Below are 27472 nucleotides of genomic sequence, written 5' to 3'. Positions count from 1 at the left end.
CGTCCAGACTGCAGACCGCAGCAACATGAACATCTCCCCCCCACCGCTTCTCCCCCCCAACAGTACGGCGAGCGTTACGGGACAAAATGTCTTCCACGACGTCTGCATCACCTACCTTCTCAACTGATGAGGTTTGTTTACATAGATAATTTTACAGATAGTATTTCATTAGTCTGTGTAGGGTATAGATTTCATGTAGACTTAAGATAATAAATATACCCGTTATTTTTTCTACATCGTTGTGACGTTTTGGTGAGCTGCTTTGCATGGTGATATAAACAGACGAAGTAATTGTAGTCATTAGTTTAACAGCGAGATTGTGTTCGCTGGAAGAATATATATTCCCCGTTTACAGAGTCCAAGTCAAGTTTGTGGCACGGGGGTTACAAGGCGAGGAAGAGGGCGAGGAAGAGGGCAGAGAGGCCGGGGTGAGCGTGCAGCCAGGGCCAGGCGAGGGAGAGGTACCAGTGGAGTGACTAGAGCAGAGGAGGAAAGGCTTGAAGATCTCCAAAGGAGCCGGAGAGATGTAACCGAGGTATATATCCGTATCTCGCTAATATGCAGCTTCATATATCTGTCTCTCTCACACTCACACACGCCACTATCAGCTGTGGTAATTTTATGAAGCTGTGGCCTTATCTAGGTAATGCTACCTGACATCTTGACAATAGTTTGGTTGAAACGGGTTGTGGGGGTGGGGTATTACGTGTATAAAAAGACAATTGTGTGTGTAGGATTAATTACCTGTCCAACAGAAAACTGGCAACTCAAGCGTCACTTTGAAAACCTTTTTCCTCCATCAGTGACTTCCATCGTGTAAATGCCGTGCCAATGTTGATCCGTGTTTTTTGCCGTTTCTTGTCACGCTTGCGTTTATTCTCGTCGTGTTTCCACTTCTTAGATGACGGGGGTTCGGTGTCCGCCGCTTTTCGTTGTGATACAGAGTAGGCATGATCCTCCATTCGTCTGATGTTTGGCCACACAGTGCCAAACAGTTTGCAAAGTCACTCACGCCTGCCGCCTTGTTCACCTTTCTTGTTACTGAAGCGCAGTATACCTACTTCTTCTTCTTCTTTGGTTTCAGGCAGACTAAACGCTTCTCAGGCATAATACTGCCATCTATTGTTCAGTACCGTCTCAGTTCATCTCTCTCAACTTGCCGTAGTTACTTTCGAGCGTAATGGGCGATCTCGCAAAAGCTAGTTTGTTGGCTCTGCGCTGCCGTAGCGCAAAGATGTCTGCCTCCATGGCTGCAAGACCCGCTCCTATGTAATTATAAATAACGAATTCTAAGGCAACGCAAATATTATGGTTAAAAGGCTGAGCTCATAGGTGATGATAAATAACATAGTTATGTATAATATATTAAATTTCTGACTTTATATCCCTGTAATTATTACACACTGTAGCTTTAAGACATTTTTACTAATTTCTAGATGGTTTTTGCAGTGGTTGGGTCTGCTTCTGCAAAAGTCCACCACTCGCTCCTTGGTTTTCCCTGCATATTATTCACTTGACATAAGATAAAGGATATTTCCTATTTTAAACATAAATAATCTTACTCTGTTGGCAAATTATGTTAACAGCTAAAAGTAGAAAAAAAACACACTTATTCCAAAACTAATTGCTTATTTATCATTTTATTTTTTTGTATTGTATGAAATTATTTACTTTAAAATAACTGCATCTTGCTGCTTCTTATTTAAAAAAACTGTTTGAATTTTGATGGGCAAAGTGTCTTTATGGTATAAATTGTTAGGTTTCTGTTTCTGTTATGATTTTCTTTTTAGTATTCAGTCTTCTTGGTTTTCCATTTGTTGTCCTCTGCTGCCCTCTTGTGTCCTCTTTCCCTTGCTCTGTTTTCTGCTCTGCCCTCACCTGTTTTCAATTCCCTCGTTAGCCCCCTCTTTGTCTCTGTCCCCTTTAAAAGCCCTCCCTATTCAGTTCCTGCTTGCTGGATCCTCGTCTAACGTCTGTCTGCCTTCCTCGTCTCTCCCTGGTTCCTAGAGTTTGGTTTTCCCGTGATGTCTCCTTGGTTCTGGTTCGTTGTTATTTTGTTGGATTTTTTTACTCCTGCCTCAGTTCCTGTGAACCTTATTAAACCCACTTAAATTCACCTCTGCCTACTTGCCTCTGCATTTGGGTCCTCAAACCAACACCAAATCCTGACATAGATTGTATTACTCAGATGTGATAAATAACTCAGTGATAGAGATGCTCAAACTAAATTAAAACATGAAAAGAAATAGATCTTTTTGCTAAATACTCTATTTAAAGGCTGCTGTGATTTTCAAATATTTTTTTAAGGTTTTCATTCTGACTTTGATGGCCTTCAGGAGCCATGACAGCAAGTCCAACCACGATCTACTTACGAGGATGAGCTGTCCAAATGTGAGAATTGCCGGTCCAATTCTGATCAGCGTATTGATGATTGTACGAAACCTAGAAGAGTAAACATTTGTTTGTTAGCTGGACCTAAAATACATAAATAAACACAGATGATCAAGTCACAAGACAAAGTAGTTGGAGAGACATGCATGGTAGAGATGCAACTTCCTGCTTCATTAATATTTAAAATGCTGCAGTTTTGTCTTTTTTTTTTTAAAGCATGTGGATGCAAATAATATACTTCAATTCAGTTTATTTATATAATGCCAATTCACAAATAATTTAATTTCAATGCACTTTATAGAGACAATTCAACCAGATCGTCCACTCAGATTAATTCAAAGTTGTCTATCTAAAGAAAACCAGTTGATTTCATCGACTCATTGACTCGAAGGCAATCCCTCACACTAAGCATGCTTGTAGCGACAGTGGAGAGGAAAAACTCCTTTTAACAGGAAGAAACCTCCAGCAGATCCATATGATCCAGATGATGAGAAAGGATTTTATATATTTTATGAAATAAGACGAAAACTACTCTGTGTAAGACAGGTCGAAATGTGAAATTCACATGACCAAAAAAGAAAAATGTTGCTTCCAATTTTCCAACAGAAAGAAGGTATTAGAAGATGATCCCCCATCAATGCATCACAGCAAACACCAGAATAAAACCTTTTGATGCTGTCCACCACCCGGATCAACCTGAGGACTCGCAGGATGAAGACGATGTCCAGAACCTGCCGGCTCGTGTAGCCGCCAGCTGCACCAGAACAGAACATGTTGAGTTACGTGAGAACATGAAACATGTTGTGATACAATACATGTTTATCCTGTGTTGAGCATTGGTTGCTTGACAAGAAAAATACAGAACATTCACTCTGAAATGTAAGGCTTTAAATAAAATACCAGACTATTTTAACGTAGACCAAAAGTATATTTTGCACATTTTACTATTAGTAGCTAAAAAAAACTATAACAGCTAACTGGAGACAAGTTTTGTCACCAACTATAGCAGAGTGGAAGAATAGGGTAAAACAAGTGTATATGATGGAAAAAAATGGCCGCATGTTTACAACTTAAAGTGGACAAGTTTAATCAAAGATGGCATTTGGTGAAATTATATTTGGGTGTGTGATTTTGGGCTGTAGTGATTCTAATGGATCACAATCTGCTCTGTCATCGGTTTTCCTAAAGTATGTACGTGTATATGTATGGGTATGTATACATGTAGGTACGGTGGCCCTGAAGTGCAAACTGCAACTACAAATCTAAAAGCGCAACTACATTAAGGAAATCGCAAGTACATAAAGCAAAGTGCAACTACATTAAGGAAAACACAATTACATTAACCGACCGGAAAAGGTTAGGTACCAATGGGAAACATGAGACATCGCTGATTGGACGACGGCGCCGTTTGACCCTTGAACCGTAAGTCATTCTGCCTGCTGTGGCTTTTGAAAACATGGATATTGTCGGTGTCATGATGGGTTACTGAAAAGCCCAATATGCAGAACACCACAGAGACTGAATAAAAGTTTAACAAGTTTATTGTTCACAAGCACATGGAAATGACACTGGTACTGGTTCAGGCCTGGGGGCTGGTTCACTGGAGTCTGTGTGGGAGATAGTTCCGTTAGCTTGGACGCAGTTGAGTTTGAGTGTTTCAGGTTTATACCTTGAGAAGTCCGGTTTAGGCTTTGAGAGAGGAACTGTTGGGTCCAGAGACTGTTTCGTTCAGCAGAGTCCGATAACTGCTTCAGCGTCTTACTTCTAGCGTGAGGGCAGACCTTGGCTTTGGGTTTCCAGCTCTTAGTCCAGAGCTGTATGGGAATCCAGAGAAGAGTCTTCGGGTTTGGCTCAGAGGGCAGGCTCGGCAGGTTAAGCTCATCCAGAGCTCACAAGAGAAAAACAGGATTCCTGAAAGCAGAGACAAAAGGATTAGAATCCTATCTGGATTCATAGCAACAAAGATTCTCAGAAGATGCTAGGCTCAGGTGCTAACCAAACTGGATTTAACACTGCGGCGTCGAGGCAAGGTCTGAAGGCAGGTTATATACTGTGGATCCTCTGATGATGAGATGTGTCGAAGGCTCAGCTCAGGAGGATCCATGGCGGACTCTGCTGGAGAAAGATGGAACTTCTCCAGCTCCCAACAGTCGGCGCCCCAAACATAGCTGCCGTTATCCAGAAATATTTTGAATCAGGACATACGTACGAGGTGATACTGGATAAGCTCAAGACTAATCACGAAATTTCTGTTAGTTTGCGTACACTGAAATCACACTTAAAAGAAGCTGGACTGTTCAGACGACGCAACTTCCGGTTCAAGGGTCAAACAGCACCGTCGTCCAATCAGCGATGTCTCATGTTTCCCACTGGTACCTACCTTTTCCGGTAGGTTAATGTAATTGTGTTTTCCTTAATGTAGTTTTGTTTTTCTTAATGTAGTTGTGCTTTTAGATTTGTAGTTGCAGTTTGCACTTCAGGGCCACCGTATGTAGGTGGATATATATTATATATGTAATTTTTTGCTGTTTGTTTACTTTATGTTGTATTTTTGGCCTGTGGGGGAGCACCCTGGTGGGGAAGGGGAGGGGTGTGGGTTTGTGTGTATGTATATGTACATATGTTACAGTTCTCTCTTGTAGGGTATTCAAAGTTTCAGGTGACCTGGTTTATCGTGCTGCATTTATGTTGAAATATTGTATATGTGGCATCAGTATTTCTGTTATTGATTTCATTGCTCTTGGCTCAGGGAATGTTCTTTTGTTGTGAAAAGTTCTTGTCATTTTTTCTTAAAATAAGTGTGTTTTTTATTATTTCAAGTGCATTTTATCTAATTTTTTTTTTTTCAAGGGTAAAATTAGTCATTCCATTGGGAAACTATCTAATTTACCTGCTCAAATTATGGGTGAATACACTTAATTTAAAAATCTTTGACTTATTTCTAGATCGTTTTTGCAGTGGGGGGGGGGTGGGGGGGGAGGGTGGGGGGGGGGGGCTTCTGCAAAAGTTTACCACTCACTCCTTAGTTTTCCCTGCATATTATTCACTTGACATACGATAAAGGACATTTCCTATTTTAAACATAAATCTTACTCTGTTGGCAAATTATGTTAACAGCTAAAAGTAGAAAAAAAAATACACTCATTCCAAAACTAATTGGCTATAATTTTTTGCTGTTTGTTTACTTTATGTTGTTTACCCTGGAGGGGAAGGGGACATATGATAGTATGTATGTGCAGTTCTCTCTTGTATAAATAAAAAAAGAAATGTAAGGCTTTTATTTTGAAATGTAAGGCTTTTATTTTTGAAATTCTTTCTATGTCATTAAATCTGCAGAATTTGGCCCAAACTCCTGTTTATTTTACTTCCAATGGAAGGCAGGAAATTACACTTTTTTTTTTCTGTAATAGTTAAGAATTTTTTAGTGGAGCTTTGACCTTCAAACTAACCCCATCTACCATCACCTCAATACTTAAAGGAATAGTACACCCAAAACATGATTAGCCTTCATTTTCTACTCACCCCCATGCTGAACAACACTCTGGAGTGTATTCCAAGTGTCCTGAGTGGGTAGCGTCCATAATTTACTCGAAATGAAGTCATTTAGAATGTTTTTAGAGCATAAACAGTAGTGTATAGGATTTCCTAAAAGCGCGTTCACGAGTCTACGGAAACCGGCAGACCAAACCAGATGAAAGTGCGCATTCAGCGTCTGCTCTGCCGATAATGCAAGCGTAGAAGAAGAAATGTGCTGTTTACCTGTGCAAAGAAAGAAACAACGAAAGAAAAATGTCTGAGGACTTCAGTGTTGAGGAAGAGCATGAGTTCTTTGCTGAGCTGAATGCGCACTTTCATCTGGTTTGGTCTGCCGCGGTTTCCGTAGACTCGTGAACGCGCTTTTAGGAAATTCTATACACTACTGTTTATGCCCTAAAAACATTCTAAATGACTTCGTTTCGAGTAAATTCTGGATGCTACCCACTCAGGACACTTGGAATACATTGGACGAGCAGTATGGAGGAATATTGACACGTTTTTTGTGGACTTTTATGGACCTTTCTGCCTCGGGCACCATAGACCTCCATTATTTGAATGTCAGCAGACAGCAAGAAGCCTCCCAGATCTCCAGATGCATTTGAGATATCAAAAAAGTACTCCAGAGTGTTGTTCAGCATGGGGGTGAGTAGAAAATGAAGGCTAATCATGTTTTGGGTGTACTATTCCTTTAACCTTAATGTTTGCCCTAAAAGCAGCCATCCAGTTAAAAGCATAGTCTCTCTCTGATGACAGCCATGCTCATTCTTATGATTTGCAACTGTACATCTCCTAAATACAGTAGTAGGTTTTTCACTATACATAATAAATTGTACTTTTTTTTCCTGCATGCTGTGATGCTGCTGTTGAAAAAAATCGGGTACTGACCCATGCAAGTGGATGGAGTTTTATGATTGATATAATAGTCTTTTGGTCTGACTTACCGTTGAACTAAAGAACAAAATATTAATTAAACAAATCATTTATTGAATGAGGAAGAATCAGGCCTTACATGATTTTAGGGCAGAGTTGATGATTGTGGCGATTAAAGCAGCAATGACCACGATGGTGTCAAACCTGGAGACAGAAAAGCAGTTTTCAGTTGGCAGCCTGTCACTCAAACACTAAATATGCTAAGCCTCAGAAACGTGATGAGAATGGATCAAAAGAAATGGATGGAGAACATCATTGAAGACATTAGAGGGACGGATTTTGCCAACTTTATGTAAAAAAAAATATATATATAAAAAAATGTTTTTGTGTGTTTTATAACTAGGAAACACATGAGTGATTTTATTCCCCATGTGAAACTGTGTTCCCAATCCAGCTCTTGTAATTCATCCCCAAAGCATCCGAACGTTTCTGATAGGAGTCACACAGCTGCATTGCTCCCAGCAGGCTGCAAGCAACTGCACCAAATAATCTGAAAATAAGGACAATATACTCAAAACAACTGGAGCTTCAGCTAGTAACCACTGATCAGGCCCGAAATCTAGGTGTAGTGCTGGATTCAGACTTGAACCTCCAAAAGCATTTAAAGACAATTACAAGGTCGGCTTTCTATCACCTGAAGAACATTTCCAGGATTAAAGGACTAATGTCTCAGCATGATCTGGAAAAACTAATCCATGCGTTTATTTTTAGTCGAATTGATTACTGCAACGGTGTTTTCACAGGTCTGCCTAAAAAGTGGATCAGACAGCTGCAGCTGATCCAGAACGCTGCTGCCCATGTCCTCACTAAGACTAAGAAAGTAGAGCACATCACCCCAGTTGTAAAGTCCTTCCACTGGCTCCCTGTATCTCAGAGAATAGACTTTGAAATTACTGTTGTTAGTCTATAAATCTCTGAATGGGTTAGAACCTAAATACATCACAGACTTGCTATCAGTGTATCAACCCTCCAGACCACTCAGGTCTTCTGGCTCCAGCCTGCTCTGCAGACCTAGAACCAGAACTAAACATGGAGAAGCAGCATTTAGTTCCTATGCTCCACTTATCTGGAACAAACTTCCAGAAAACTGTAAAAGTGCGGAAAGCCTGAGTTCCATTAAATTAAAACTAAAAACACATTTGTTTAGGATTGCCTTCCACTGTTCTAGTTAAACAGTTCAACTGAAACATATTTTCTTTAGTCCAACTGTTTTTAATATTCTTTTTTGTTTCTGCATTTTTTTTTATTTTTTTTTCCCTACTTGCTTTGATTCTGTTTTATCTTCCTGTATTTTAATAATCAAGCACTTTGCATTGTCTTTGTACTGAATTGTGCTATACAAATCAATTTGCCTTGCCTTGCCATAAGGTTGTAAAGATTACTCAACTAAATAGCCTGTTTATCAGATGTACCAGTAGAGCAACATTTATTATTGTAGCTATTATAAATATTTTAGTAAAAAAAAAAAAAAAGCTGTCTTTTAGATTTATAGCAAAAGAGAAAGCTAAATTTCACTTACAATAAAGTCAAAAAATTGAAGCATTCACAGGGCAGAGATGCACTTATAACTCTGGCTAAGGTTAAGTTGTTTTTACCGATTTGGGTTTTTAGGTCAAAGGCTGCCGCTTTCTTTCCCAGAGGATCTTTGTTCGTCTCTCAGTTCTCTATCTAGCGGGCTGCCTGGATCGATCTTCAGCAAAGATGATTGGAGAACCTCTTATCTGGAGACTAGCTGACTGGTTCCTGCCCAGCATCCGACTATTTAAAATGGACTAGCCTGGGATCTGAGCTCCTCATCAGAGTCGGGACTATCGTCCATCGCCATCCCCAGATCTCATGGAGCGCATCAGTTATGAAAGAAAATAGTTTAAACTCACTCAGGAACTAAAAACCGTCTCTAAAATAAAATGATTTAGTTACAGAAATATAAAATAACATCTAAAAAAAGTGAGTATCACTCCTCGGATGAATCCAAGGTCAAAAGAACAAGCGAACCAACTCCCCCAGCAAAACACTACCAGCTCCGGCGCCCCCCTCTTCATAACCATTTCATGCCATTTAATACCTAAATAATTCCACTTCATAACCATTAAGGCACCATTTAATATCTGCGTACCTAAAGGACTCTGCATCCATTTGGTTTACTTGGCTAAAAATGTTACGCAAGGTTGCATTAATAAAGTATTGGCTTACTTTGAAATATATTCAATGACTCTTCTGGTCAATATTGTATTGATCATTTCGGGCTGCAGTTATCGAAAAATCCTCTAACGAACCCGAGAGGGTCGGATCAGTCACTGAATCAATGATGCAACGTAGAGTTCCCCTGTAGAGCAGTGTGCGTTCCCCCAAATATGAAAGACAGACATGATAAAAATATAGTTTTCCAAATGCTGCTGAAGATTTGCGGTCATCCAGGTCATAGCCATTCAAAAAAAGTTCAACAATCCACTGGACGTTGTTTCCAAGTTTGAAGACGTTTTGCTTCAAATCCAGGAAGCTTTTTCTATTCAAATGTTCAATTCATTGCAACCCCAACCCCTTTACAGCAAACTATTCCCTTTAAAGATCCCCCTTTCAGAGACATAGACCGGTATGAGGCATTGGAGGCAAAAAAAAGCCAAACGACCCCCATTCCAAAGGAGTGGACCCGTTCATCTGTTCCAATTTGCATGTTTTCTAAACAGAATCAAAGGCTTTGTTGGGCTGCTGGATAAAACCTGGAACTCAACGCCATTCCTGACATTTAAATTGAAAAAGTTTCCTGGATGGGAAGGGAAACATCTTCAAACTTGGAAACAAATTCCAGGGGATTGGTTTTTTTTTTTTTTTTTTGGAAATGGTTACCAAAAGAAAAAAACAGATATGCTTGCCTAATCAGAAACATTTCTGGATTTAATTGAGTAGTAAATGTGGGCTTTAATTTAACAGGAACTCCGTGACTTCTTCATCTGCTGATCCAAAGTGGACAGATCCCAAAGCAAAGATGGTTCATTTCATGGCAGTGCAGAGTGGCCAGTTGCTTTAAAGGTATACTATGCAACCGGTGTTGATTTTCCAGCGAGGCTCCCCCCAGAGGGCGAAAGTAAAAGTGCACTGTCGTAAATATGCTCAGCTGTTATCCTGGTTTCTCCGTCAAGCCAGGCGCGGTTATTTTGAGCTTAGCAGACAGGCGAACGCCACGAATCACCATGTCTACTGCGGTAGAGAGCCCTTTTCCTCTTTCTTGCCTGCTCCAACATGGGCTTTCGCTGTTTTCTCGCTGGTTCCGCCATGATAACTGCACAAATATCGCCACCGCGCTAGCAACTAGCATGCCTTACACTGGGGGCGTGTAGCAGTTCTCGCCGTAAAGCAAGAATGACTCTCGCGATGCACGAGACTTCTGAGCCTGTGGGTGCGGGCCGAGGGCTCCTGCAGTTGCAAGTACGGTATTTCCCCTACAGACCACCAGGGCGGCCGAGAAAACCTTTATTCGACCTGAAATGACTCATTTAATCATCCAAAACGTTATGGAACACATTAATTAACTGAAAAATGTTGCATAGTGTGCCTTTAAGTAGAGCTTAACCTGAAAGTCACAGGCCCTTAGTGGCTAAAAGTTGTATTGCGTTGCCTAAAGGATTTTTATGAATTTTGAAAATGATAAAATAGTTTTTTTTAATCTACTGTAAAAATATTTGTACATTAATTTGTTTATTATTTTATAACATATGTGTATCAAATCTAACTTGGATCCATCTGCGTCAGTGAAGAGAAACTTAAAGATCCTCTTTGAAAAACGGAGTAAATCTGAAACTAAAAACCAACACGGACGAGAAAAACAACCAACATGTCCCATTGCTGTAATAACATAGCCGGCTGTTTGCTGTCTGGTATGTAAAAAAATACACCCTGTAAAAAACATAATTCTAAGTAAGTCAATTTTTTTGTAAATTAAGTGCTTTTTTTTTCTTGAATTGAGCAAGTAAGGGAGACACTTTGCCAATGGAATAATAATTTAAATTTAAGATGAGAAAAAAAACTGCAATATCTTATTTCAAGTGCATAGTATAATAGTTTTAATATAGTTCAAGTGCAAATTGTCTTATTTTGATCCAATTCCACTGGCAGATCATCTTATTTACCCACTCAAACAAAGGGTAAATACACTTATTTAATTTTTTTTTTTAAACTTATTGTAAGATCCTTTTTTTTAGTGCACAGCAAACAGCATTTTTTTTGCGCAGCAAATGGTGCCATATTTTCCCCTTTGTGTTTTTTTTTTTTTTGAAGCTCCATGGCTCAGAAGCTGCTTTGCTTCCACCTAAATGAAACGGCTGTTTTAAGCATCAAAGCTGCTCCAAGCGCGGCTGGATGTACGCAGTAAAAAGCTGCTGATAAAAAAAAGGGCAGATGTGCCACATACCTGGTGCTTATAATCTGGGATGTAGATAAGCTGTTTGGGACGGATGTGACACGGCTCGTTGATTATATAGATAGGATTTAGTTTTTCATGAGGTAAATAGAGAATCAGTATAAGTTTGTTAACAGAGAACATTCGCTTCCTGTAATTTGCCGTTTTGAGACCCAGAGAGCTTTAAAACATGATTCTGGGTTCTTCTTTAACAAACAGCAACCGTCCGCAGAGCTTCAGACATTTAGCTCGGTGGGTAAAAACATACAAACAGGAAGGAAAGCAGTCACCTACCTCAGCTTCATGACTTACCGTATTGGGAGGAAATTCAGTTAGTTGGAAGTTATAATCAACTTCCCAAAAGATGTAGAATTTTATTAGTAAATAAACCAAAACAGAACAGCCTAATTAAGTGAAACAGAGAAATGTAGAATTATTTAGTTATTAAAAAGGAAAAGGGATGAATTTATGGTTTCATAACTGCTAAAAATGTCTCCATAAAATCATTGTTAAAGTTCAAATGATCTTTAAAAAGAAAGTGTGCAGAAAAACTAGACTTCTCTCTGCACTGATCCTCCCCCACCTGTTGCTGAAAGAAAGGTGGTGCATTAAAGCGAAAGGAACTGCGACCTTCACACATTTATGCATCAATTCTTCTAATTGCAACAACTGGATTCAGTTATTTGTTCTTGTGAAGAAATAATATATTTGAAAAAGAAGCAAGAGGAAAAAAAAAAAAGAACAATAATTTAATTTTGGGTTTTATTTCTACCTTGGAATCTATTAAAGTCAGCAGTGGATAATTATTGCTGTAGGCAACAAGCTGGCTCTCACCAGTTCCAGAAGCTGTGTTTGGAGAAGAAGGCCCTGGGCTCAAAGACGTAGAGCTTCAGCAGGATCTCCAGAACGTAGAGAGCCAGAAAAGCCCACTCAGAGTTGGAGATCAGTGGATTCTCCTCATCCAGGCCGATAAACACGGCGTTCACCATGATGATCAGGTCGAAAGTGATGACAAATCCCCTTAAATTAAAAGAAGAAATGTTCATGTCTAAAACCACAGAATCCAAACGCTTCTATCAGCCTTCCTCCTCTTTATGTTTTACTTTACATCAGACGCTTTAAGGTGCAGCAGCTGGTGGTTCGGACGCTCACCGGTGTTGGACCACTCTGCAGAGCAAGCGGCTCGGAGCCGACTCGTACAAGTTGGGGAATAAACTCTGAAGTGGATGTGGTCTGCACTTGATTGTGATCACTTCTATATTCAGGAGGTCAGCCAGCTGCACAAAAGCCACTTTGCCTAATGGATAAACAGACACAAAAGAGGAGAGCCATGCAGTCAGGGAGACACTTTAGGGACCAGAACATATTTATCCTACTAACAGACGTCTCTTACAAATACAGTTATGCATTTTATAACTTTGGAGCAGCGTAATGTACGGTGGCCCTGAAGTGCAAACTGCAACTACAAATCTAAAAGCGCAACTACATTAAGGAAAACACAATTACATTAACCTACCGGAAAAGGTAGGTACCAGTGGGAAACATGAGACATCGCTGATTGGACGACGGCGCCGTTTGACCCTTGAACCGGAAGTTGCGTCGTCTGAACAGTCCAGCTACTTTTCAGTGTGTCTTCAGTGTACGCAAACTAACTGAAATTTCGTGATTAGTCTTGAGCATATCCAGTATCACCTCGTACGTATGTCCTGATTCAAAATATTCCTGGATAACGGCAGCTAAGTTTGGGGCGCCGACAATATCCATGTTTTCAAAAGCCGCAGGAGGCAGAATGACTTCCGGTTCAAGGGTCAAACGGCGCCGTTGTCCAATCTGCGATGTCTCATGTTTGCCACTGGTACCTACCTTTTCCGGTAGGCTAATGTAATTGTGTTTTCCTTAATGTAGTTGCGCTTTGCTTTATATAGTTTTATTTTACTTAATGTAGTTGCGCTTTTAGATTTGTAGTTGCAGTTTGCACTTCAGGGCCACCGTAGTAATGCCATCATGCACTGCAAAAAAATGTTAATCTACATAAGTAATTTTTTTTAAAAATAAGTGCATTTTTTCTTGAACTGAGGAGTAAAGTGAGACATTTTGCCAACGGAACGGGATAATTTACATTTAAAATAAGAAAAAAACAATTTCATTTTCCTATTTCAAATGCATATTATCTAATTATCCTATTTTAAGAGTGAAAATACTAATTCCATTGGCAAACTATCTCATTTACTGACTCAAATTACAGGTAAATACCCTTAATTTGAGAATTTTTTACTTATTTCTAGATCATTTTTCCAGTGTGTGTTCAAAACAATTTGCTCAGACCTGTTTAGAGGGAGGAGGGCAACATGTGAGAGTAGAATCCAGAATTATTGCTGCCGTCTTATATTCTTTTCCTATCGCTTTTAAGACCACACTGCAAAAACGATCTAGAAATAAGTCAAAATGTCTTAAATTAAGTGTATTTATCCTTGTTTTGAGTAGGTTGATAAGATGATTTGCCAATGGAATGAGAATTTTTACTCTTAAAATAAGGTAATTAGATAATATACACTTGAAATAAGACAATGCAATAGTTTTTTTCTTATTTTAAATGTAAATTTTCTCGTTCCATTGGCAAAGTGTCTCACTTACCTCCTCAATTCAAGAAAAAACACACTTATAATAAAAAAAAATGACTTATCTAGATATTGATTTTCCCCAGTGCATGAAGGCAGATAAAATAAAATCCCAACCACACTTCTGACATTAATATTCTGCTTCATAAAAAAAAAAAAAAAAAAAAAAAAACGTGAGCTCTGTTTGCAGAACCAGCTTCCATAGAGATGTTTCCTCCCAGACTCTCACTCTGATGAACGCCAAACAGCCTGGCCAGTCTGCTACTCTTCTGTGTGAAAATGACTATATTTGCATATTAGGATTCGGAGAGACGGCGTTCATCCCAATTTAGATGGTGCAGCTCTTCTTTCTAGGAATCTGGACGAATTTGTTAGTCCTCCGAAACACTGACAACCCAGGATGGAGAGGAAGCAGAGTTATAGTCTAACACATCTCTGCAGCTTCTCTACCGTTACCCACTCATTACTCCATCCATCATCTTTCCCACAACCAAAATCTAATAAATTAGAAAAGATTCCCAAAGGAGTAAATCATTAACCTGACTCCGCATATCCATCTGGAAACCTTCCGTTGAAGTAATTTTGGGAAGGGGAGAAAATACTGGTTAGCTGATTGGCCTATGTTGGTGATAGACGGGCCAAATAAACCAATCAGATCAACGAAGCATATGACGTACTAACAGAGCGACGACGAAGAGGAGCCAATTGATAGATCAAACTCTTGCCGAAACCAGTCGGGAGAAGAGCAAAAACATCTTTTCCTCTGAGAAAAGCCTCCAGAGCAGTGTTTTGCTCTTCTTTCAGTGAAGAAATACTCTGTAATTCCGATAAAACTTGCTCGATAGCTACACTAACGCTAGTTTCATCGGCTGAAGCCACCATGTTCTTTAGACTGAACTGTCGCGCTTCTCGTTGCGTCGCACATCAACCCGCCTCAAAGCCAACGCTGATTGGACGTTCGTTTGGTGAACGGCTCCAAATTTTCTTCAACGGAGAGTCTCCAGACTGATTAGCAAGTGAAACCTTGAAAGCTCGCGAGATCAGGATGGTCTCATGAGGCTAGCAAATCATGATTATCTAATTAAAATAACTCCAATCGGGGACAAAGTCAAAACGATTAATCTCTTGAATTGAGGAGGTAAGGGAAACACTTTCTCAGATAAGATAATTTACACCTGAAGAAAAAAAATATTGCATTGACTTATTTCAAGTGGCAGCATGTGGCTCTTTAACGGCTCAGCTTAGCTTTGGCTAAATAAACTTAATTTATAGATATATTAACAAATCCTTGGCTTAGCATTTTTTTCCATTGACTAAATACATTAAATTAAAAAGTACATTTTTTCTGTTTTTTTTAAGTGGGTAAAACATTTTTTTTCTCTCTTTTTTTAAACATTATTTCCTACAGATTTCAGCTACCGGTACTTATTAATTTTTCATTTATTCTCTTGTCACAATTATTTTCTTCAATTCTAAAATTTGAATTCACACAGTAGTTATTTAAAAAAGGACAAATCTTCTATGTTAGATATTTATTAAATATAATAGATTCATGTCATGTTTGCAGCTCTCAGCAGGTTTTATTAGCTGGACTGAAGTCAAAAATGGCTCTGGATTGTAAAGGTTTAAGACTTAGTTTAAAGGAGAATTCCGGTTTTTAACACTTTTAGCCCATTTTCTGTAGTGTCCAGGATGAAATCAAATGATCGACACCAAAATTTTGACAATTGGTCCTGTCTCTGCTTTTTGGCTCATGCAGAATCCCCCCCTGGCTGCTTCAGAATGGCTTCCATAGTGCATGTCCGATAATGTCCTTAAAACAACCTTAAACGTTCTTTTTTTAAAATGTGCTACTCACCGGGTCGTCAGCGCTGTTCAATGACGTTCCAAAAAAAGTTTTGTGAAGAAAAACCGTTCCTGTCTTGTTTTATTTAGCATTTTGTAAATCCCAGAACTATTTTTTCCGATACATCACAACCGCTTATAAACTTCCGCCTCCCGTTCGAATCGGAAGTGTTGCACACTCCAGACCACTAGTTGGCGACAATGTCTCTATATACTCCTCCTCAGTATATTCCGGTTCAAAACGGTATCCTCTACCGTCAAACTCAAAGTCCAATATGTCCTCAAGAATCCACCTTTCGTATTCCATTTTCAGAGTTTTTTTAAAAGTGTTTAACAGAGACGTTAGCACCTCGACGTCGGAGTACACAGAGTGAAGCGAAAAGACTACAACTAAGTGTAAACAGGCCCCATTTCCGTTTCCGGTGGCAGGGGAATATTGACTATTCCAACAGAACTCAATGGGATTTACAAAATGCTAAATAAAACACTACAGGAACGTTTTTTCTTCACAAAACTTTTTTTGGAACGTCATTGAACAGCGCTGACGACCCGGTGAGTAGCATATTTAAAAAAAAGAACGTTTAAGGTTGTTTTAAGGACATTATCGGACATGCACTATGGAAGCCATTCTAAAGCAGCCAGGGGGGGATTCTGCATGAGCCAAATAGCAGAGACAGGACCAATTGTCAAAATTTTGGTGTCGATCATTCGATTTCATCCTGGACACTACAGAAAATGGGCTAAAAGTGTTAAAAACCGGAATTCTCCTTTAAAGTTTACATTTTGTTAGTGTTTTACTCTTTGTTTTTACTTCATTAAATGAGAGTAGATTAGTGATAACAGATACACTACAAAATGAGTAAAAATGTCTTAAATTGAGGGTATTTACCCTTAATTTGAGCAGGTAAATAAGATGATTTGCCAATGGAATTAGTATTTTTACTCTTAGAATAAGGTATCTAGATATTATGCACTTGAAATAAGACAATGCAATTGTTTTTTCTTATTTTAAATGTAAATTGTCTTGTTCCATTGGCAAAATGTCTCACTTAAATCCATAATTCAAGAAAAAATGCACTTATTTTAAGAAGAAATTACTTATTCAGATTTAATTTTTTTGCAGTGTAAATACTTTCTGAGTCTATCAATGATGAGCTCTAATAATAATTAGAAAATAATCAGTAGGTGATCATATTCATAACTACATGAAATCTCCTTCCTACATGATGCAAGCTTATTTTTCTGTTTAAAACTTGGATATGATGTTTAATTAGAAATAAATTCATTTAAAATTAACTAATCATTCCTTATAAAGAATACAATATAAAAGTTTAAAATGTAACAGGAGAGTTGAGATGAGTTGATTGCGTCAAAATAAACCAAAAACGTGCTTCTGAAAGTGAACATGGCGTTTGGATGAACAACGTAAAGAGAAGTCTGAGCAGAGCAGCATGATCAGGCACTTCCACTTCCTCTTAGTGGAGGAAAGGTGTGAAGAAAGTGCATCAGCAAAGCCGCCTCTCTGAGGCCTGAAGTGTGAACCGCATCATGACTAGCATCATTTTCCACATGTTAGTTTGCATCTTTCTGTTAAAAAAAGGAAATGTGCTGCTCGGGTTCAGCCCAGGCCTCGTTTCGGCCATGTTGGACCCACCAATGAAGCCTTGGTTGTCGTCATCGCAGACTCTCCACAGCAGCTCTCTGTGTGGGTCGCTGATGTCGGGTCGCACCTGTCGGACCAGCTTGGTCCAGTTCTCGTGGCTGACCACAGGCGGCCCGCTTCCCTCCCTCTGCTCCTGCAGGACGCCGAACGCTCGCGCCATCTTGTGCCGCTTGGCCCTCACCAGCTGCCGTATCTCCTCCTGTTTTAAGGAAGCAAAAGGTGATCGGCTCTGTTATAAAATGCTCAACAAAGCTTAAAAAAATAAAAAATAAAGACGTTGAAATATCTAGATGAGGAGTATCCACCATCTTATGCTGAATCTTTACAGACTTTATAACTAAAATCCTTTTATCCTGAAGACAGAAAGAACAAAATTCCAAGAAATGGCTCAACTTTTACTTCAGTGATATTAATTCTGAATAAGTCAACTGAAAAAGGAAACACATTTTGAGCAATTACAGCTATTTTTTTTTACCTTATGTGGCGATTTCCCCTTTGATTGTTAGGTTTTATCTGTTTGTGCAGAAATAGCAGTAGTGCAGTGTAACATTAGTCTGGCTATCTCTGACTGACTCAAAGATATTGACTGAGTTAGCCTTTGGCATTGTGTCTAACCTTAGATAATAGAGTAAACAGAAAGTAATTCATACACACACACACATATATATATACACATATATATATATATATATATATATATATATATATGTAATTCATACACACACACACACATATATATATATATATATATATATATATATATATACACACACATATATATATATATATATACACTATATTGCCAAAAGTATTTGCTCACCTGCCTTGACTCACATATGAGCTTAAGTGACATCCCGTTCCTAATCCATAGGGTTCAATATGACGTCGGTCCACCCTTTGCAGCAAGAACAGCTTCAACTCTTCTGGGAAGGCTGTCCACAAGGTTTAGGAGTGTGTTTATGGGAATTTTTGACCATTCTTCCAGAAGCGCATTTGTGAGGTCGCACACTGATGTTGGACGAGAAGGCCTGGCTCTCAGTCTCCGCTCTAATTCATCCCAAAGGTGTTCTATCGGGTTGAGGTCAGGACTCTGTGCAGGCCAGTCAAGTTCATCCACACCAGACTCTGTCATCCATGTCTTTATGGACCTTGCTTTGTGCACTGGTGCACAGTCATGTTGGAAGAGGAAGGGGCCAGCTCCAAACTGTTCCCACAAAGTTGGGAGCATGGAATTGTCCAAAATGTCTTGGTATGCTGAAGCATTCAGAGTTCCTTTCACTGGAACTAAGGGGCCAAGCCCAGCTCCTGAAAAACAACCCCACACCATAATCCCCCCTCCACCAAACTTTACACTTGGCACAATGCAGTCAGACAAGTACCGTTCTCCTGGCAACCGCCAAACCCAGACCCGTCCATCAGATTGCCAGATGGAGAAGCGCGATTCGTCACTCCAGAGAACGCGTCTCCACTGCTCTAGAGTCCAGTGGCGGCGTGCTTTACACCACCGCATCCGACGCTTTGCATTGCACTTGGTGATGTATGGCTTGGATGCAGCTGCTCGACCATGGAAACCAATTCCATGAAGCTCTCTGCGCACTGTTCTTGAGCTAATCTGAAGGCCACATGAAGTTTGGAGGTCTGTAGTGATTGACTCTGCAGAAAGTTGGCGACCTCTTCGCACTATGCGCTTCAGCATCCGCTGACCCCGCTCCGTCAGTTTACGTGGCCTACCACTTCGTGGCTGAGTTGCTGTCGTTCCCAAACACTTCCATTTTCTTATAATACAGCTGACAGTTGACTGTGGAATATTTAGGAGCGAGGAAATTTCACGACTGGATTTGTTGCACAGGTGGCATCCTATCACAGTTCCACGCTGGAATTCACTGAGCTCCTGAGAGCGACCCATTCTTTCACAAATGTTTGTAAAAACAGTCTGCATGCCTAGGTGCTTGAATTTATACACCTGTGGCCATGGAAGTGATTGGAACACCTGATTCCAATAATTTGGATGGGTGAGCAAATACTTTTGGCAATATAGTGTATATATGTGTGTATGTATATATATATATACATACACACATATATATACACATACATATATATATATATATATATATATATACACATACATATATATACATACATATATACATACATATACACATATATATATATATATATATATATATATATATATATATATATATACATATACACATACACATATATATATATATATGTGTATATATATATATATATACACACACATATATATATACATATACACATATATATATATATATATATATATGTGTATATATATATATATATATACACATATATATATATATATATATGTGTATATATATATATATATATACACATATACACATATATATATATATACACATATACACATATATATATATATACATATACACATTTTTTCTGTGTGGCAATCCCAAGCGACAGCAACATCAAGAAGAAAGAACACCAGAAGCTTGAGAAATACCAAGGACTGAAGGAGGAGCTAGAAAAGATGTGGAAAGTGAGAGCAGCAGTGGTGCCAGTGGTAATTGGAGCACTGGGGGCTGTGACCCCCAAACTGGGAGAGTGGCTACAGCAGATTCCAGGTAAAACATCAGAGGTCTCTGTCCAGAAGAGCGCAGTCCTAGGAACAGCTAAGATACTGCGCAGAACCCTCAAACTCCCAGGCCTCTGGTAGAGGACCCGAGCTTGAGGATGACACATACCACCCCACGAGGGGTGAGAAAACAGTTTCGTTTTTTTGTTTTTCCTTGCTGTAACTATGTAACCTGACTCCGCCAGATGGATTTGCTGTGCATATCCATCTGGAAACCTTCCGTTGAAGTAATTTTGGGAAGGGGCGAAAATACTGGTTAGCTGATTGGCCTATGTTGGTGATAGACGGGCCAAATAAACTAATCAGATCAACGAAGCATATGACGTACTAACAGAGCGACGACGAAAACACAACCACAAGCCAGGCTACTCTTGCCGAAACCAGTCGGGAGAAGAGCAAAAACATCTTTTCCTCTGAGAAAAGCCTCCAGAGCAGTGTTTTGCTCTTCTTTCAGTGAAGAAATACTCTGTAATTCCGATAAAACTTGCTCGATAGCCACGCTAACGCTAGTTTCATCGGCTGAAGCAGCCATGTTCTTTAGACTGAACTGTCGCGCTTCTCGTTGCGTCACACCTCAACCCGCCTCAAAGCCAACGCTGATTGGACGTTCGTTTGGTGAACGGCTCCAAATTTTCTTTAACGGAGAGTCTCCAGACTGATTAGCGAGTGAAACCTTGAAAGCTCGCGAGATCAGGATGGTCTCACCAGGCTAGTAACTATGAGCAAAAAGCAAAATATGAATTTGAGGTTGCCTGTTATTTTGCCAATTGATGTGATTTTGCTAGCGTAGAAACTGAAGCTCTGTGAAAGTATTGAATTTGTTTATTAATTTAGCTCTATTTTAAATCTATTTTATATTTAAAGGCTAATGCACAGACACAGCAGAAAAGTATATGGCATCTTGAATGCATAATCTGCAAATAGGTAAAAACTATAGTATTAACAGACCTGTACTTGTAATTCATATTTGATGTTAAATCTTTAAATTGTTTATAATGTGTAATCACCACAACAATGTCATCAATACACGTCTATTACATTTACATAATCAATTTAGCACTTTTGGCACATCTATATTAGTATGCTACATTAAAACATTAATTTTGTTGTGATGATTTAGAGACTTCATTGCGTTCATGCAATGTGATGGGCCTATTTTTTATTATAAGTTAAAGTTAATCTACTGATGCTATGAAACAGTAAGTGTGTCAAAGTGATGAATTTATCTTTATTTTAAAAGTTTTAAGCCGCCCTGAAAATGAGAACATCATCGTTGTTTGATGCTGTAGCGCACATATCGTTTACATTGCAACCGGTCTAACTAGGGAGTACCAATATGGCGGCTGGCGGCTTCATCATTTTTTCATCATTTTTTTCGTAAAAGGAAAACCTGACATTTCAGTAGTCATCTATGTCTCATAAATAAAAAATTATATATATAAATTTATTTAAACTTGAAATTGTAAAGGTTTCCTACAGCGTTTTTAGTTCATAGCTTCTAATGTGAAAATTAGAACAATAGATCTATCCAGGCAGAAGTTTATATGGGTGTAACAACCCTGGCTCTAGAAAAATGTCTTTGTGTTTTTAGTATTTATTCATCCGTCAGTAATCGCTACCTTGAGGTATTTTTTGTAGTTGTTGAACACGACAGCCAAGAAGACCGACATGAAGATATACGTGTTGACGAGGATGTAAAAGATGAAGAATACGGCGAAAATAGAGCTGGAGTTGTAGGCCGGCATCCTGCAAACAAGAAGCAGACAATATTCAGTGCTAAAAACAGAAGTTAGCAGATAAACAAAGATGCTTAGTCATCGGTCATTTCCTTGTTTCTGTGCGCCTCAGAAGGCAGGTTATTAGGGTCATTGTTATCTGAACAACGACACAGCTTTAAAATCGACACATTCAGGGATGGAAAGCCTGGAGCCGACATTAAAGCACAGATTTAGACCAAAAAACATTTGGATTACTTTGTTTTAAATGACCTATATCATATAAACATTTTAACTATGTTATGATGCTCTTACATCATTGAAATCCTGCAAAGAGTCATTTCGCTTGAGTCATGCATCTCTTAGTGCTCTTCATGAGTTTTAATCCCTCCAGAAAGCAGCTAACCTAACCACACTATGCCTGCACTGTAATTAAATGCCCCCTTTCTGTGTTCATAGAGGGGGCGTGTGATGCAAAGCGCCCTGATTACGCCTCCAAGTTTAGACAAAGTGGCTCTTTTAGTTGCTAACCTGCACAGGGCAGCAACCTTTCCTTTGTGAGCTAATTTCTATATTGTGAAAATCTGTTTTATGGCTGAGAGAAGTCTCTATATTCGTCAGCGTTTAGAAGTGGGGAAATGAACGGCGGCACCCAGGGGGGACAGGAGGCTTGGCTTTGAAGGACAGTGATCAGGATTGGAAGAAAACAACTACACTGCAAAAAATTGAAATCTAAATAGGTCAGTTTTGCTGAAAATAAGTGCATTTTCTATTGAATTGAGGAGGGAAATGAGACACTTTGGAAGAAAACAATTAACATTTAAAATAAGAAAAAACAATTAGTTTGTCTTATTTTGAGTGCATATTATCTAATTATCCTATCCTATTTTAAGATTGGCAAATCATCTTATTTACCTGCTCAAATTAAGGGTAAATACACTTAATTTAGGGCATATTTACTTATTTCTGGATTGTTTTTACTGTGTATTTCCTAACAAATTAACAACCACATAGTTTTAAAGATGTATAAATTGTATATTTGCATTTTAAGTAATTTGAAAGGCTTAAAAAAAACAGGTTATGCAGAAGGACTTTAATGTCCAAAATATGACCGGGAAATAAGCCTAAATGAGAAGAAAAACGCTGCAGTCTTTCCTCACACTCCCCCAGTGGTCTGTGGGTTGTTTAGTTGCTGGAAACAAGGAACCCAACATCGTTTGTTCTCAGAGCTATCCAAGTAATATAAACTTGACCTGAGGCGTTTTTCAGGGGTTTTTTTTACCTGCAGAGCTTTGCTGCATGTCTTCCCCTTCCTTCTATTCCAATTTCCTGTCTGAATACTTTCAAAAAAAAAAAAAAAAAGGCCCTAGAGCCTTGAAAATATATGAAAAACACTAAAAAATGTAAGTGTTTTTTGAAGGTTTAGAGCTGCAGGGATCAGGCTTCAGATGTGAGCGCGGTTTCCTTACATGACGTCGGGGCTGTTGGCTGTGGTGACGAGGACGTACAGCTCAAACACGATGTCCAGGTAGTTGGTGAAGTAGGGAGTTCCTTCAATGGTCGTCAGGCCTCTGCAGACAAGAACAACAAATACGCTCATGGGCGGTTCTAGACAGGGGCCAACGGGGGCCAGTGCCCCTATAGATCAGGTCCTGGCCCCCTGGACCAAAGACATAACACTAAAAGAAATTCTAATGATGACATGGCTGGAACATGGTTACTGATTTCTTTTTTTTTTTTTTTTTCCTTAAAAAAAATCTGTTTTACTAATTATTTAAAAACAATAAGGTGATAGCTTCAGTGTTATTGAGATAGGATCTCAGTTTTCATCTGCTAAATCTGCTTATCATCTGCTTTTTTTAAAACAAATTTTAAAAAGTGCTCTAATTTCTACAGCTGAATTTATCAGTTTTTCTTGATTTCTAAGTCTGATTTTATACAAAACTGTAATTTTAAATTAAGTTAAAAATATTTAAAATTACTAAATTATGAATGTATATTGACCTAATAATAGCTTTATTTTATTTATTTATTTATTTTTTTGCTTTTTTTGCTCTGCTAAGGGATTTTTATTTCAATAATCCAAATGACCATTTTGAAGCTAAAATGAAATATTTTTAGTTGGAAGACTTAATTGCAATTGAACCAAATTGAATGGAAATTTCACATCCTGCAGCTCTCCTGTTTCATGCTTTTCTGTGGCCCCATGAAAAACACGCTGGCCCCCTGCTGGCCCCCTGGTACATTTAGTCTAGAACCGCCACTGGTCTTCTATGGACATAAATGCTCCCTGAAAACATCAGCAAGTGAATTTTTGTTAAGTTTCATCAAAATGCTTTAAGATTTGGGAAAACAAACATTCAAAAAGTTTGTTCATCAGGGCTTTTGGATGATAAAGTTGAGGGATAAAGCTTTGGTTGATAACTTACATGGTACAATGCTTTATAGGAGGGAGAGTTTTAGGGACGCAAATCCAGATTCCCTTTAAGCTAAAAGCATAATATGAGATCAGTTTAAAGCATTGTTTCTCAATGAAGGGGGCGGGGTTAGAAACAATCTTTAGACAGAATCCTTGAAAACACCTAAAGCTGAAGTGGATCAGATCCTTTCAAATAAAATGAAATTCTTGTGAAAACTTTGTTCCATGTTTGAAATTGAAAAAAGGGAATTTTGATTCCTTGATTGACTTTAAGAGAATCTGACTCAAATGAGGCTCAGTTACTCTAAAATTATTCTGTTTATTTCCAATAAAACCTTCATCCTGGGAACAAAGACTTTAGAGTTTCTAAGAAAATACTTCAAAAAATGTCCCATTCTGATTAATCCAATATTCTTCAATATCAACATTGGGTTGGGCCATTTTTACTTAAATGTTTAATAAATAATCAGTTTCTTTTTTTTCAATTTGACAGTAGTGATGGCAGTAAAAAGCTCCCGAAAAAAAAAAAAGTAATCATTGAAAATGTTGCTTTAAAGAACAGAATCGTACAGTTTTATACATAAAAAGTTAGTCTGCATTTATCATAATTCGATTTACTTTTGCCGCTTTAATGTAACTTTCAATAAACGTAAGAAATTGAATAAAAACATTTTAAAAATTGAAATACCTTTTATGTTTTTAAAAAAAATGCAGGCCTCACCATTTAGAATTAATGCAAACTTTTATGACCATTAAAAAAAAAAACTGAATTTGGTAATTCACTAAAATCTATCTTACATTTATAGATTAAAGTATGTTAAGCTCTTCTCCTGGTTTATTAAGATTAAATGTAATGAAATAAATGATGACGGAGCACAAAGTATTAGTTATGATATCAGTCAGAGGAGAAAACAACATAACTAAACCTGATAGTGATGCACGATATTGGGATTTTGGCTGATATCCGATATTTTAAAACTCATGTAGCCGATAACCGATATCGATACCGATGTTAAAGCTGGACAAAAATAAGTAGTCATTGAAAATAGCAGTTTTGTTATCCATTTCTGACACTTTGAAAAATAATATACTCAAATATATTTTCATATGCTGATATCAAATTGATTTTTAAAAACGCGGTATCGATCTATTTTACTTTCAAAATCTCTTGAAATGTCATCGTTCTGTTACAAACTCTCGTGATATTTTGCAAATTCTTGTGAGATTTTGTTAGTAAAATAGATCGATACCGCGTCAATATATCAACATATAAAAATATGGCAAAATTTCGTGAATTTTCGGGGGATTTCGTAGCATAACGATGACATATAGCAATATTTCATTAGTAAAGAGATTGATATGGTGTTTTTAAATGGCAATATATCAGCATATGAAGATATTGTGATATTTTAATGGATCAATATTTTTTCCCTCGTCTTTAGAAGTTTTTAAGTCTGTAAAAAAGAAGTTTTTGAGGAAGAAGTAGTATTTTTTTTTTTTTTTTTTTTGACTTTAGAAACTCAGAAGCTGATCAAATATCGGGTTAAATATCGGTGGGGTGGCCGATGTCTGATATTCAGTTTTAAGGCCGATACCGATAGGGGGGCGATTATATCGTGCATCCCTAAAACCTGATATAGAGATTTAACCAAGTATTATTAGGATTTAAGCTGGACATGTTCAAAGAGCAAAGGAAAAGATTCCTGTTCAACCAAAATCAACTTTATGCAGTGTGAAAGCAAAAAATACAAAATTTAAAAAAAAACTATCATCATCATCAGACCCACATACAGAAGCCTTAATCCTCAGCATAGTTTTAGTTGAGTTTGAATCCCAACCCAGGGATGGTTGCTACATGTCTTCCTGCCCTCTGTGCAATAACTACCAGCAGCTCCACCAATATATAAAAAAATGAGCCGTCATACCTTTTGCCCAGCAGCTTGAGGGCCATGAGGGAGAAGATGAGGATGCTGAATATGAAGAGCACAAAGACGGAGGAGATCTCAGGAAGAGCGTTCCGGATGCTCCTGAACGCTCTGCGGAGCTGAACACAAACAGACCGACACGCAAAATAAACAAACCAATGACGCATCTCCTCCCTGAGGGTCTCAAACCATTCGCCCTCATCCGCATGGACACAAGCTAACGATGCGTTCAGGTGCCATCAGCTCATTAAAAACTGATTCATTACCACATTTAGCAGCAGGAAATTCCAACAGACAAAGTACATGATCAGCAGCAATAGAACTTTTCCAAAATAATTCACTCTAATATTCCCTCCGCTTCCTCCTACCTTTGGTGCATAAACTCCTACCAAATAAATCTATTTATTTGTAAAACTTGCATTTAGTGGCTGATTATTGGTCTTAATAAAACATCAAACTCTCTATTTGATGGAGGTCATGGATCTTCTCACCTGCCGTCCTTCAGTGACGTTGATCAATAGGAGCGGGCGCAGCACTCGAGACCAGCGGACGCTGTAATAGTTCGCAGCTTTCAGCCCTCCGTAGATGATGATGTCAATTAAAGTCAGCTGGATGGCACACAGAGGAACATGTGTGTTTACACAGACTGGAACAGTTTAAATGCAGAATGTAGTCGGTTAGAAAGGAAATGGGAGAAAAAAAAAGAGCTAGATATTATAGAATGATCCACCTAGACCACACTGGAAAAAAGTATCTAAAAATAAGTAGAAATGTCTTAAATTAAGTGTATTTACACTTAATTTGAGTAGGTAAATGAGATAGTTTGCCAATGGAATGAGTATTTTTGCTCTTAAAATAAGAAAATTAGATAAAATGCACCTGAAGTAAGAGAATGCAATTGTGTTTTCTTATTGTAAGTGTAAATTGTCTTGTTTCATTGGCAAAATCTCTCTTTTACCTACTAAATCCAAGAACAAATACACTTATTTTAAGAAAAAACAACTTATCTAGATTTCGATTTTTTTCTATTGCAGGATAATAGGATTAAGTTTAGTTTAGCAAACTTCAGATTCATTAGAGTTTTTCTTTCAACTGAAGCTGCTAAATCATATTTTTTTCCCATGATTTTATCCCATATAACATATTGTCTAATAAGTTGGTCCAATACTCACTTTACTACAATAAAACCATTAGAAACATTATATAAACAAGCATTAAAAATCCTGGATAAAAAAACCATACCATTACCACCACTGTAGTATTCTGAGGAAATATCAGTTACTTACCTGGAACAATCTTATCAAGTTCAAAAACATCTGTTTAATTTATAAAATCAGACATGGTTTAGCACCACCTCCACTATGTGACATCATCCCCCGGAGAAAAACA

At 38.2% G+C, this 27472-nt stretch overlaps 1 protein-coding gene across 2 annotated transcripts in view; it reads right to left on the bottom strand.

The window, feature by feature from the left end:
- Nucleotides 1-27472, bottom strand: part of tpcn3 (two pore segment channel 3) — a 48448-nt gene that overhangs the window by 4383 nt on the left and 16593 nt on the right. The window contains exons 5-15 of one of the 2 annotated variants that reach the window (XM_038278025.1): nt 26575-26691; nt 26084-26202; nt 23209-23310; nt 21644-21770; nt 17372-17579; nt 12407-12551; nt 12089-12274; nt 11267-11296; nt 6938-7002; nt 3058-3145; nt 2373-2442 (exon numbers count right to left, since the gene is read on the bottom strand). In XM_038278025.1, the coding sequence (XP_038133953.1) occupies nt 2373-2442; nt 3058-3145; nt 6938-7002; nt 11267-11296; nt 12089-12274; nt 12407-12551; nt 17372-17579; nt 21644-21770; nt 23209-23310; nt 26084-26202; nt 26575-26691 (1257 nt within the window). The remainder of the gene's footprint in view (nt 1-2372; nt 2443-3057; nt 3146-6937; nt 7003-11266; nt 11297-12088; nt 12275-12406; nt 12552-17371; nt 17580-21643; nt 21771-23208; nt 23311-26083; nt 26203-26574; nt 26692-27472) is intronic. The other variant, XM_038278026.1, reaches the window with a different exon arrangement.

This window comes from Cyprinodon tularosa, unplaced genomic scaffold (genome assembly GCF_016077235.1).
Source record: "Cyprinodon tularosa strain WSP-4 unplaced genomic scaffold, ASM1607723v1 ctg137, whole genome shotgun sequence".
In the NCBI taxonomy this organism is placed as follows: domain Eukaryota; kingdom Metazoa; phylum Chordata; class Actinopteri; order Cyprinodontiformes; family Cyprinodontidae; genus Cyprinodon; species Cyprinodon tularosa.
The sequence above is the reverse complement of the archived record's forward strand: the minus strand, read 5'-3'. Positions and strand labels throughout refer to the sequence as shown.